This window comes from Arvicanthis niloticus, chromosome 15 (assembly GCF_011762505.2).
Source record: "Arvicanthis niloticus isolate mArvNil1 chromosome 15, mArvNil1.pat.X, whole genome shotgun sequence".
NCBI classification, from domain to species: Eukaryota; Metazoa; Chordata; class Mammalia; order Rodentia; family Muridae; genus Arvicanthis; species Arvicanthis niloticus.
Window position 1 is genome coordinate 20878541 of NC_047672.1, and position 14365 is coordinate 20892905.

At 39.2% G+C, this 14365-nt stretch overlaps 1 protein-coding gene across 1 annotated transcript; it reads right to left on the reverse strand.

The window, feature by feature from the left end:
* Nucleotides 1-1525: 1525 nt before the first annotated feature.
* On the reverse strand, nt 1526-8977 carry LOC117720755 (olfactory receptor 2A14-like). The gene is made up of 2 exons (XM_034519413.2): nt 8823-8977; nt 1526-3658 (listed from the first exon to the last, which is right to left on the reverse strand). The coding sequence occupies exon 2, from the start codon at nt 3616-3618 to the stop codon at nt 2686-2688; it is 933 nt and encodes a 310-aa protein (XP_034375304.1). The 5' UTR covers nt 3619-3658; nt 8823-8977; the 3' UTR covers nt 1526-2685.
* Nucleotides 8978-14365: the final 5388 nt, after the last annotated feature.

Consider the following 14365-nt stretch of genomic DNA (forward strand, 5'->3'; position numbering starts at 1 on the left):
TTGGGACTTTGACTAGGAAGAGAGACTGAAGAATAAACAGGATTGAATCACACTCTGTCTGGTCTCCATTCTTCTAGTCTATCCTCACTCTCTCTCTTGCTGAACCCTGACCCGCAGACTGGACCAGCTTGGGACAGCGTGAGCTCTAAACAATTTAGCCCCCAAGGCTTTTGGCAGTGGGGGTCCAACATTGATAGAGGGGTGTTCCGTGCGCCTCCTGTGTCCCCTTTTCACCCGTGGAAGAGAAACACGAGAGGCAGAATTCGGGTAGTTACTACAACGAGGCTTTACTCTTAAGTGAAGTCCGCAGAAGAGCCAAAGACAGGAAGAGGCACAGCTTAAATACACCCTAGAGTGACATGTTCACTTCTGATTGGCTGTTCACTCATCACCCAATATTACACCTCGGGATTGGCCAGCGACTTTGACGGGCTTTCTGCCTTTGCAGCTGCGCAGTTAATTGTTTACTAGTGGAGAGGACACGATGTCCGCGCCATCTTGGAATGGCGAATTATACCACCTCTAACAGCAGCTTCCTACAGAGGGGTCCGCAACATTTTTAGCCCACAAGCGTGGGGCAGTTCGGGCCGCAACATCTTGACTGCCAGAAGTAGGTCACTAGGGCTTTGGAAAATATTAGTTGAAGCCTTGGTTCTGTTCTTTCTCTACTTCTAGGTCTGCCATAATGTGAATATCTGTCTTTCACCACACAGTGCCATTATTGTGAACTGAGCTGCACCCATCATGTCCTTCTTGCTAAGATAGACTGAGACCCTCTGAAACTATAAGCCAAAATAAGACAGGATACTGGTTAAAGGTAATTGTTGCCAAGACTGAAGGCTTGAATATGATTCCTGGAACTCACATGGTAGTAGGAGAGAACTTATTCCTGAAAGTTATCCTATGACCTCCACACATATCAAATATTCACACATACATACATACATACATACATACATACATAAGATAAAAATAAAAAAATAACCCTTCCTTGCTTAAATTATTTCAGTTAGGAATTTTGGTCACCATAAGATGACATAACTGTCATACATTTTAAGCTTTTATGCACTGTGTTCAGGTTAAAATCTCTAACTATCAAATGCAGCTCTTCCTGCGAGTTTTAAAATATATCAAAGAAATCAAAAGTATTATGGTCCATTGGATTCTATACGTGATAGTGATATTGTGTTTTAGACACTGTTAAAGGATGAAAGACCTTACCCAAGTTTGATTCCACACAGTCTTGCTTTAAATTGCTCCTAACAACCTGTTTCCCCAATCAATAGTGAGGCCAATGATGGTGAATCCCATGGAACTGAGAGCAGTTTATCTATATGGCAAGGGTCTGCAAGTACCTGGGAACTATTTGACCAGTGACTTGTTTTTGTAAAGAAAGCTCACTGAAATATAACCATGTGTTACAGCTACTTTTGTTAGAATTGAGTCATTCTGACAGAAAAACTGACCATGCAATTGTTATTTGCTTCTTTTCAAAGAAAAACTCATTAATAATTCATCTAGGAAATGTATGCCATCTATTTATTAGCCCAATCTGACTTGAGAAAGCTTCATTAAATCTTTGCCAGTTTTGACTGTTTAACAATAATTATTAGATGTCCCCAAATTAAAGTGATCATTTCTTATCATTTTAGTTATTTCAGTGATATCCCATGGTAACCTTAACTTCTAATTTCTTGTTTACTTATAGTAAGAATTAGAACTTTGCATATTCATCAGGTACCTGTAAGTCCTTTTTTCCCCTTATGAGTGGCTGTTAAGCTGCTTTGCAATTTGTACATAAATGTGCTATCTTTATAATTTTTCTTCTTTTTAAAAAGAAGTTTATGTCATGTGCTGTTCATAGCTCCATTTGGACTCACAGATACTTTGGTTACTATCCAATTGGCTCCACTCTGATAAAAACTGTAGGTAGGTAGCAGCCTATGGAAGCAGATCCAGAGACCCACAGCGAAACATTAGGCATAGCTCGGGAGTCTTGTGGAAGAGTTGGGGGAAAGATAAAAGACCAAACAAGGGTAGGGAAGCCACAGGAAGACAAAACAGAGTCAACTAACCTAGGGAGCTCCCAGAGACTGAACCACAAACCAAAGAGCAAGCATAGGATGGTACTAGGCTCCCCCACACATATGTAGCAGAAATGCAGGTTGGTCTACCATAGAAACTGGAGTAGGGGCTGTTCTTGAATCTGTTGACTGCCTCTGGATCCTGTTGTCCTAACTAGGCTCCTTGTCCTGCAGTGACTTGATGTGCCAGGGTGGCATGATATTCTGGGGGACTTTAATTTTCTCAGAAAAGGAGAGAGGAACTGAAGAGAGGCTGTGTGAGAGGGGACTGTGAGGAGAAGGCCTGAGATTGAGATGTAAAATAAATAAATAAATAGTGCAAAAAAATATTTGTGGATAAGAATATGGAAACACTTCCAATGTCAAGGTATCAATCCCTGAGTATTTAAGACTTATCATATGAATCCCACCATTTCTGACTCCTAAGTCTAAGGACTGTTATCCCAGACTTCACAAGCCAGGGACTTAGGTCTCTATGTAGACATATAGTCTATAAGATTCTGTTTTAAGGGAATATTTATAATAGAAAAGGCAAAGAAATGCTGACTACTATATTTGACAGGAAGAAAAATTATCCATCCAAGTTGTTCTTTAATGTCTCTCACTTTGCTCTTTCCTTCCACAGTGACCTCCTGAGGGCGCCCTTGACCTCAGCATTCCTCAGGCTGTAGATCAGAGGGTTCAGCATGGGGTTGAAAAGGCTGTAAAACAGAGAGAGGATCTTTTGCTGCATTTCAGGGCTCTGGGATTTGGGGGCCATGTACATGACAATGGCGCTGCCAAAGAAGATCCCTACCACACAGAGGTGGGAGGAACAGGTAGAAAAAGCCTTTTTGCGACCTTCCCCTGACTGGATTCTCAAGATGGCTACCAGGATGCGTGTGTAGGAGACCAGCACCAAGCACAGTGGTCCCACTAAGATGAATACACAAGCTGCAAAGATGACGACTTGATTAAGTGTTGTGTCAGCACAGGCCAGCTTGAGGACAGACAGGATTTCACAGAAGAAGTGATTGATTTCATTAGGCCCACAGAAGGGCAGCCTCAGGATGAGGACTAAATGGACCAGAGCCAAGAGAAAGCTAAATATCCAGGAAACAGCAGCCAGGATGATACACACTCTCCAGCTCATGATGACAGTGTAGTGTAGGGGGTGACAGATGGCCACAAATCTATCATAGGACATCACCACTAAAATCAGACACTCTATGTGAGCAAAAGCCAGATACAAAAACGTTTGCATTATGCATGGAATGAAGAAGATGGTTCTTCTTTGAGTCACAAGATTTGCCAGCATCTTGGGGACATTGTTGGAAGCATAAGACATGTCAACAATGGCCAGATGAGAGAGGAAGAAGTACATAGGTGTGTGTAGTCTGTGGTCCAGGCATATTATTCCAAGGATGACTCCATTCCCAAGAAGGGTAAAGGAATAAAACAGAGAGAAAAGCCCAAAGAGGAAACACTCCACAGCTAGATCAGCTTGGAATCCCAGTAGAGTGACCTCTGTGATCCACGTCTGGTTAGCTCTCATTCTCCTGAACAAAGATCTTGTTCAGACTGAAAGATCAGAGCTGTGGAATAGAGATACAAACTATTTAATGATTATGACAGAGAAAACATTTTGAATTGCATCACCTAGGATGGAACCTTGGGTTTTTTTCAGCTATGCTACTTTACTATATTTATAAATAATGAAGAAAATGTCTTGCTTTGTCTTAGGACATTAATAGAAATGTCTGGTGAGATAGCTCAAGCTCAATGGGTAGAAGAGCTTGCTGCCAAGGCTGATAACCTAAGTTCAGTCTCTGGACACACATGGTAGAAAGAGGGAACCAAGTGTACAAGTTGTCCTTTGACTTCTGCATGTAATTTGGAAACATAAATACATGCATATGTGCATGTGTGAGTACATGCACACACATGCATGCACAGACACATGTGCACTACAATAAACAAATAAATAGGTAAATAAATAAATGTTTAAAAAGCTAAGTATATACATTTCTATATCAGCATATAAAATTAATGTTATCACAGCACAATGTGTTTCAGTGTGCCCCGTGTAAGAGAAGTTCCATCAAAATATGCACTCATGTGTTGTTTCTGCATATTTATATTTTCTAGTTCCATTTCAGTATGAATATTTTGACAACTCACATGATTTGCAGAGAGACAATCTTGACACAATGGAGTAGCTAGTTTTACTTCATTTCCTGGGCTTTCCTGTCTTTATGTACAATTCTGATGTTTTGTTTTGAGTTCTGTGTGTTTCTTCATCAATACCCAATACATAATTTAGTCATGATTTAAAGGATACTTTAAGCATATCCAATAGACATATACATATGTCTTAAGTATAGCTATGTACCATGCAGTGAAGTCCATATAGGGTCAACTGTCATAATGAGGTCATTGCATCTTAGTCAATGATAGACACAGTCAGTAATGCTCACATAATGACAGAATTGTCTAATGTATACGCTTTAGACAAAAACCTGTCATTCAATGACACATGACTGTATAGCTTAACAACTGTCTTTCTAAATCTTCTTAGATAAAGTACTAAACACAGAAAGCAGTTTACATTAACAGCAAAAAATAATTTTATTTTAATTACATTCTGATTGGTTCTTCTGCTTAATATAACCATATAGGACAAAGCCTAACTTATGATCTGGTATGTCACAATCTTTTGACCACAGTGTTTTTGCAGTTTGGCAAGTCCGATGGCCACCAAATTCTTTCACAGGATCTTCCTCATCACCTGCTAACTTGCCAACATCTTTTGCTTTGTCATATACATCCTGAGAAACTTACAAGGATGCGACCAGTTGAAACTGATGGTTTGTTCACTCTAGAGAACTTTTTCTTAAAAGACTATTTGTCTGTCCAGACAGAATACAAAAGTGGGTTATGAAAGGGATGGGAGAAAACATTACTTAAAAAGTCTGTTAGATATGTGGTGTTGCATTACATTTTTCCATATCACCACCCCATAGAAACAACTTAGTTCTATGTTTTAAAATCATGCTTAACATCTTTAATCAAAAAAGGCATTTTTTATTTGAAATATTTGCAAGCTGAAATTTATATAAGTTGGGTTACATTAATAGAGTAATGTTTCACTTAACAAAAGAAACATTTTATATAAAATTATATTGCATATTGTTATTTAAACAAGAATAATTATTTTCTTACATTTTGGCATTTTTGTTCCTACCTTTCTTCTTTTCAATATTCTTGAGGTGAATTTACTTACACTCTTAAGTTTCTCATATCTTCACGATTATTTCCTTATTATACATCAAAAGGAAATTCTACAAGTATTAACATGTAGATCATTCAAACATTCCCCATGGATGTGTTTTCTGTGGAAGACTGAAGCAATTTCAGTTCCTGCTGACAGTGTACGCCATGCCTCTTTTCCACATGGTATTTTAACAATATCTTAGATAATTTATGTCTAGAGATTTAGCTCCATAGTAGTGGGTTTACTTCACAGGCACATGCTCCAGATTCAGTACTCAACCCTGGGACACCAAACAACAAAAGCCAATAGTGCTGGCTAATTTGACAAATGAATATTTTGTTTGGCTTATGTTATATACCATCAAACTCTTACTAAATGACAAGGCCTGCTTCCATTTTGTACTGGCTCTTGAAGGATAATTGAAGATGCAAAGGTGTATTCTGAACAGGATGCACACCATTTCCAACATCTCTACTGAGGACAGTAAAGAACTGAAGGAAAATTCCATGGACACGAAATACTTGTAGGGTTCAGTGAAGAAAAACATTTCAGTGTGCCTGTCCCAGCATGGGCAAGAGATAGTACATATTAATTGTAGCACGTGCTTGTTTCTTTTAAATAGAACTGACATAAAAGTTTGTCAGTTGGTAGTATACTAAGTATATTTGACTAAAAATATCATGCATGAAAAGAATTAAAACTAAGAAAATGTCAAGGATTTTAGTGTGATTATCCTTCATTAAACAGCTAATATCCACTTATAAGTGAGTACATAGCATGTTTCTCTTTCTGGGTCTGAGTTGCTTTGCTCAGAAAAATTTCTTTTTGTTTGTTTGTTAGTTTGTTTGCTTCATCCAATTGCTTGCAAATTTCATGACATCTTTTTTTCCCATAAGACCTGAGTAATACTTCATTGTGTAAACCTGGGAGAGGTGAGCAGTTTACTGGGATGAATGGAGGGGAGTCTGCAATCCACATGTATTGTATAAGAGAAAACAAAAACAGTAAAAACCAAAACAAATCAACTCAGAAACTGAACTATCTTGCTTATGCATATATGTGGGTTTGCATGAGTTTATGTACACCTCATTTATGCCCATGGAAGTTAGACAATGTTGCATTCCCTGCAACTGGAGTTACAGGTAGTTGTGTGTCACCTAATGTGAGTTCTGGGAATTGAACCTGGGTCTTTTGCAAGAAAAATACATATTATTAACCACTGAGCACTCTCCCTCATCCAATTGTAGACTTTTTAATGTAAAGAAACGTATAATTATCTACATGTAGTCAGCACATGTGTACATGTGATGTGACTTACAGTATAAAATACTAGAATATTTATATCCATATTTTGACCTTATTTAAATATGTGAACAAGATTGTCTGTAAAATATGTATCTCTTTCCATTAATTTTTCTCTACAGAATAAGATTGTTCAAGGAATTCTTTTTAAAAACAATTTCCCCATTTTTGTGATAGCCACAACCACTGATAACACATCCACATACTCACAACACCTAAACAGTCACAACACACATGACACACACACAAACCCACACAAGCTAACATATACACAACACACACACCAATAAACTCAACTGTGAAGCCAACAAAAATGGAGCAACACAGTGAATGGTGGATATTTCCTTACCTTCTATCTGTTGCTATGAACCTGTATGTTAGGCTCCAGAGAACAAAAAGTGAGAAAAATTTCCCCTGAGTGATTAATAACTGGGTCTCTGAAATTTTTTCTTTGAGTTTCCACTCCAGATAGATGCTAAAGAACATCTTCAGCAACACACAGAAAAAACTTCATAGATTCATTCCTGTGTTCTTCCATGGCATGGTAACTTTACGAGTGATAGTAAACCAGATTCTGAGAGTAACTAAAGGCCATGTAGTTAAAGATTTTGTCAGACATCCTTTCTCCCTGTGTTTCTGAGCAGTGTGTATTAGGAAATAGAGTCTTTTGTTCTAAGCCTTACTGTATTGTATTAAAATGTGGCAATAGAAAAGAAGATGGCCAAAAAAAGTCATCACTTTAAACTGGTCCTCATTGTGGGGTTTATAAACATTGATTTTTATTAACAGTATTAACAAGACCACAGACTTGAATGAAGAAGCAAGGTGACTGGAAGTATAGTGCTATTGTTTTCTTATTCACCAACATCCCCAAACATATTACTTTTCTTTTACCTTATACTAAATTTTAATTAAATAACTGAATTTTATTTCAATTTATTTCCTTATATTTATGGTTTTAAGTCATGATTAAAATGATATTTGAAAAATAAAATGAATGACCAGACTCCAGTATTAAAAAAGTAAAAATTTAAAACTACAAGGGTAGTTTTGGCAGGAGAGTCAATAGTTTGGGAAAATGGGGGAATATATTTAAGATATTTAACATTGACTCAAATGAAGAAATATTGTCAGTCAAAGTCTCAGAACAAGAGTTCATTAAAGACAGAGTCTGGGCAATAGATACTTGTCAAATCTTTTTCAGGTATGGACAAATTCTGACACTGGCTTCATACTAATTATTAGCAGAGAGCATTTACAGATTTAACCTTCTGCTCCCTGGACTAGAACCCATCAAGTCTTGCCTTCGTGAATACTAACTTAGTTGTTTCTCTGTGCCTCTTTATGCCTCAGTTCTCTTATCTGGAAGATGGGATAGACAACAAAGCTGATTTGATAAAATGACTCTCTCTCTCTCTCTCTCTCTCTCTCTCTCTCTCTCTCTCTCTCTCTCCTCTTCTTTTTCATGAGGGTCAATTGAGTTAAATTACCAAGGCAATACTTAAATGTGATTATTATTATTATAGATTTGATACCCATAAAATATATTGAGAGTGGTTTCCATAACCAAAACTACAAGCAACATGTTATGTCTCTAATATCTCCTCTGCTAAAATGAGGCATATAAAAAATGTGTCCCCAACAGGCACGCAGTTCTCTGAGTGAAAAGACACCTATCTCTCTCACACTGTGATGTGTGTCCTATGGAGAAGATGATGTTTCGGGGATGCACAGGGGAAGCAGTGAGCAAAGGTAGTAGAATCAGTTTTAGAGCCCATAGACTCTGAACCTTTTTTGATTCCAGTGACTTATCTGATAGAAGATGCCCTTGTGCCATATAGCAATTGAGCTTCATCAACCAGATCAATCATTTCTTAATATTTTCTGGTACTGTTCCATGGCACAGTCCTGATACATTCAAGAGCATCCATGGGATATTGGTAAAGAATCTGAGAAGGACAGAGGGACCTGGACACAAAGGAGTGGGCAATGAATCCTATACCACTACTCAAGATCCTTGACATGCCCAGGCTTGAGCTGGATTTCACCATGACCTCAAGCCAAGTATTTAACTGACATTTCTCCTACTTCTCTTCTGTAATTAATTCTCAGGCAAAACCAAACCAAACTGAATCAAACCAAACCAAACAAAAACAAAACAAAACAAATGCACATTTACTTACGTTAACATAAGCTGCAATCTTTTCTTGATGTATAGTCATCTGCTTAGAAGAAACTTCAAATAGAAAAGGGGAAAAAGTAAGACAGACTTAGGTGGAATCTTCCCCTCTACAGGGACCTCATTAGGAGAAGCTGAGATTCAGAGCTCTGACTATTGTGATGTACTTGCTTCCGAAGGTGAAGACTTTGCTTATCTCCCATTGAATTCAAACCTGTCCCAACACAAAAAAAAAAAAAAAAAACAAAAACCCAAAAACAAAAAAAGATGATGATGCAAAGGCTGAGGCCTTGTGGTGACACATTCTCTCTAGGGATATAGAATATGCCCCTTGTAAACCAATGTCATCATTTCCCAGGGCTTTTTGTTTGCTTTTCAGTGTTCCTCTGGGATGGGTTATATGTGGTTGCCTGGGATTAGATGGTAATGGGGATTAGTCAGAAGCTAGATTCCAGTTCAGCAGAAAACATCCAAGTATACCTGAAGTTAATGTCTGTCAATATATATTTTATCAGTATTAACATGGCTCCCCCCCCCATCACAATAGTGCTACCTGTGATATGGATGTTTCATTATTAGGGCTCCATGAACCCTGGCAAGATAACACCAAAGAAATAAATTCGTCCCAGTAGAGGAAGTGATACAAAACAACCACCCCATGCTTCTTAAAATACAGTCACATTTTAACTTGATACTTATATGTACCTCGCCTTTTCCTTTATTTTGTCTGTGTGTCTGACATTCAGAACAGCACTGAATTCATTCCAATATTGAGTTAAAAATCTGTGGATAAAATGAGTCTTGCCTTCTAAGTCACTGTATTATTTCTGTGAAGAGACACTATGACCAAGGCATTTCTTACAGAAAACAAAAGAAAACAAAACAAAACAAAACAAAAAAACAAACGCAAAATGGGGCTTACTTACAGTTTCAAAGGGTTAATCCATTATCATCATGGCAGAAAGCATGGCAGCATCCAAGCAGTTGCTGTAAAAGTAGCTGAGAACTACATACTGATCTGTAGGTAGAGAGAGATACTCTGGATATGGAATAAACTTTTGAACTCATGGCTTAACCCTAGTGATATACTTTGTTCAACAAGGTCACACCCCTTATCTTTCTATTCCTTTTAAATAATGTCATTGCCTGGTGACTAAGCATTTAATCATGAGAATATGAAGCCTTTTTTAATTCAAACTACCTCACCCATTCATTAAGCAGTAAAGTTAAAACATTACAAAATCTTTCCAGCTCTTACTCCTGACATGTGTACCCATAATTTAGTTCTTTTTTCCCCAAAACAATTTTTTAAATTTTTTTTTTTTTTTTTTTGGAAATTTTGTACAATACAAACTGTGGTTGAAGGAGCAACTTGAAATGAAAAGGATTTATATTTTTGGTTGTGAGCCTAGCCTTTAATGGCTGAGCCATCTCTCCAGCCCAATGAAAAGGATTTAAGAGGAAGCCAGTGGGTTATCTCTGAGTGTAAATAATCAGTACAGCTAATAAAGTGTCAGGCCACTGGCCTTCTTGTTGAACTCATCCTCTGCTTTTTTCAAGTGTCCTCCATGCAAGCTTTTACTCTTTATCTGACTCCAAAGTCCCAATCTATGGGGCTATAATGACAGCTCAGTGGTTAAGAGCATTGGCTGATTTTTCAGAAGACCAAGGTTCAATTCCTAGCACTTACATACTGACACACAACTTTCTATAACACTAGTTCCAGAGCATCTGAGGCACTTTTATGACCGCTGTAACACCAGACATATATTCATGACACAAAAAGACATTCAAGATAAACACAAATACACACAAAATTAAAGACTCAATAATTTAGCACACTCCTGAAGCCCTTTGAATTATCTCTGGCCTCTTACTAGACCAAAATGCAGTTAATATGATTCATGTATGAATCAAGGGTATGCTTGATTTTTTTTTTTTAAAGATAGGGACTCACTATGTAGCCCTGGTTGGCCTGACACTTTTACTTATTTTTACTTGTCATAGATTTCTTGTTACTGTGAAAACAAAATTTGAAAGCAGCATTGAAACAATAACAAAAATTCATGGTCAGCAAAGACTACCAACAATTTATTAAATATAGTCATAATAAAAATATTAAGTCTCTGCAGGGGCAGGGTAACCAAAAATGAAAAGGCATGCAAGGGTATGCCCAGACAAGTCCAAACAAGCCCAAGTGAGTAATGGGCTATCTGGTGTTTACTTCTCTCTCCCTCCCTTTCTGGGAGGTCCGAGGTTTCATGGTCAAAAAAAAAAACTAGTCATTCGGCCAGCTTAAATGATTGATGTTTAAAATATCCAATCATTCATAACTGCACCAAATTTTCCCGCTCTCCCCAACCCCTACCCATAAATATCCCAAGCTTCCTGGGCTGGGGGTCGGATCCTCTATCTCCTGTGTGAGATATGTTCTGACCCAAGGGCCCTCGACATTAAACTACTTTTTGTTATTACATCAAGAATGTCTCTCGTGTGTCCTTGGGTGCGCGCAGGTCCGGACTTGGGTGAGGGTCCCCTTTGGGGGTCTTTCAGTTACTATTTCCTGCAATAAAGTTAAAGAAAAAATATGGAGTTATTATTATCCTCCACAAAGGACAGAAGACAGTGTTTTATATCTTTTCTACATCATGTAAATAGATTCAAGAAGATTTTAAGTCTTCTACAGAGGACTATATAATGACCACAGCTTACTGTGGGTGCATGAGGTGTTATAATCAGGCTTCAATGAACTACAATACCAACCTACAAGGACAGGTGTGCCTCCTCATTGCAGTCGTGATAATGTAGAGTGAAAAATTATAAAGACCATTTTATGAAATATGTGTAGACTTTTTTTGCCTTAGGCCTGAGCAGAAAAAGTGGTTTTCTGTCTGGTTGTTGTGTGACCTTTTGTCTAAATTGCCTGGTTTCTGGTTTTTCATGTGCTGGGTTATCTAAATCGTCTGATTTCTTGTGTGCGGTTTTGTCTAGGTTTGTCTAAGTTGTTTGGTTTCTAAGTTGTTAGTGCCCATCTGTCTGAATTATTTGGTTTCTGAAAAGTGCACTTTCAGTTTGGACTGGCAGCTGTTTCTGTCTTGTGAGGGGCAGTAAACCGTTCCTGTCTCAAGAGGAGATAAAGGAGTGATTAACAGACGTGTTGTGAGGTCACTAGCTGCTGCAACCCCAGAGATGTCTGGGGTTCATCTAGGTGCCAGAGAGGATGTGGAATCCCTCTCGACTGGCACTGAAGATTGAGAGGGGTTTTTGTTAGTCTTTTTGTGTGTTAACAATGGGGCAGAGAGAAAAGTTCAGAAATGGCCATTGCAACCTAGGACAGTGGTTGTTGTGCTCTCACTTGTTGTGCTCTCATGGCATTGTGTCATCTGAACCTGTGAAATCTGAATCTGTGAAGACTGACTGCGTTGTCTGGTTATTGGAGTCTTATTTGAGAGGCAGAGGCAGGCGGTTTTCTGCCTATCTTTCTATTATTGTGTAACTTGGTCTGCGCCCATGACAGGGACGAGAACTGTCTGTATCACCTGGTTTATGTGCCGCCCGCCTGAGAGGAGTGAGCTATCTGTGTTATTTGTCTGTGTGTGTGTGTTTCTTGGCAAATTGTGTGTTAGCTGTTAATCTGTGTTAAACATCCTGAGTTAAAAAGAGATAACATGATCGCCAGCAGAGAAAGAAATGAAGCCACCAGTGCAAGAGTACTGCTGCAGAGAGGTGGCCATGTCCTTTAGTAAGGGGCACCTGCTGTACGGTTCAGACAGCCCACCTACCACATGTAGGGTATCCTCCAGGTAACACCACATGGAGGGCGCCCTATCCCAGCCCGCACTTGGCAGGTGACAACTCGTGGTTCCCCAGCACAACAACATCGTGAGACAGCTACCTAGTTTGGTGTGCGTGGCTGTACTGGGTACCTTGAGGTCACTGCTGTAACAAATTGGCGGCATTCCACCTGCCGCCTATGAAGATAGATAGGGCCCAGGTGTTTAAAAGCCTGGCAGTGGAGCCAGGGCAACTAGACAAATAGCCCCAGCAAGATTATTCATCTGAGAGTTATAATTATATTTTTTTATTAAAAAATATAGTGAGTGAATAGCGCTGAGATTTTGAAAAAAAGGGAAAAGTAAATAAATAGTGCTGAGACAAGTCACGTGATGTGACTCCAGCTTAGAAACACTGAACTAACAAAACTGTCTGCAGGCAGGTCAGACAGGTCAGGCAGGTTGCCTGTTACAAGAAGTTACAGGTTCTCCTGTGTCAGAGAACCAAAAGAATAGGCCTCCATTTTGGTACAGATACAAATTTATAATAAAAAGTAAGTTAGTTATCAAGGCAATAGATAGGCCAGGATCCCTCAGATACCTAGATCTTGTGCTCAATATAGTCACCTAGATAAATCTAGTGGAGGAATACCCTTCCCCCTCTCCCCCCCATAAAAGCCTTTCTTCCACAAGACCCTTGTAGTTTCTGGTCTTCAGGAGTGAAGAACAAGAGAGGACACTGAAAAAATGTTCCCCCAGACATGGGACCCCATCAATTGATCAGGCCATGGTCAGCAGCGGGTTACAGAAGGTAAGGGACACCCAAAGGCCCACGCCAGATCCCACTGATAGATCTTATGTAAGAACATGAGTCCCCACTAATTTCACCAAGGCACATGAGGTTAAGCAGGGATCAGATGAGCTGCCCACAGCCTTTCTAGACATTCTGTCAGTATAGACAAGGCTTCAAAGGCTAGAGAGACAACAAGATAAGTTATTAAAAGGTTTAGTGTAAGTCTAGAAGAAAGGAGTAGAGCAGAAGAGTGGAGCTAGAAGAAAAGAGTGGAGGAGTGGAGAAGGTTTAATATAAGACTAGAGAAAAGGAGTGGAGAAGAAGAGTAGAGAAAAAGAGTGGAGAAGGTTTAATATGTCTAGAGAAAAAGAACGGAGAGATAAAAGGTCTAGTGTAAGTTGCTGAGACTAGCGAGAGGTGAAGAAAGAGAAAGGTGACAGGAAAGAATTTACAGAAAGCAGAGAAGAGGGACTCCAATCAAAGGGAGATAAACTCTTTGAAAAAGACCAGTGTGCACATTGCAAGTAAAGGAGCCAGCTTCAGGGTCCAAGAGGGCCCTAACAAATAGAAGCCATGGCCAGGAAATCCCAGGCCTTGAAAAACACCCCAAGTGGTGAAGATATTAGCTCTGTGTGAAGACAGCTATTGAGATAGACGGGGTGGCTTGGAGCCACCCAACTCTTCATAGACACAGTGTCCTCCTCCAGGCCAATGGGCCAAAATGTATTCATGAACTACCCAAAAAGTGGTGGACTAAGAGATGGGCTGGATATCCCATTCATTTATGGTCATCCTAGACTGTTCCTACCCTCTGTCGGGTTGAGATTTACTCCCCAGGATGGGCGTCCAGATACACTTCCTACCCGATGGGCTGCAACTAACTGACAAGAACTCATGGGTAGAGGAAAGACTTCTCCTACTGACTCCAGCCAGGAGCCGAGGTAACCTGCTTTACAGACGGGAGCAGTTTTCTCCATGCTG

What these genes read in the sequence shown, in the direction of transcription:
- LOC117720755 (XM_034519413.2), bottom strand. Translation starts at nt 3,618, where the DNA reads ATGAGAGCTAACCAGACGTGGATCACAGAGGTCACTCTACTGGGATTC.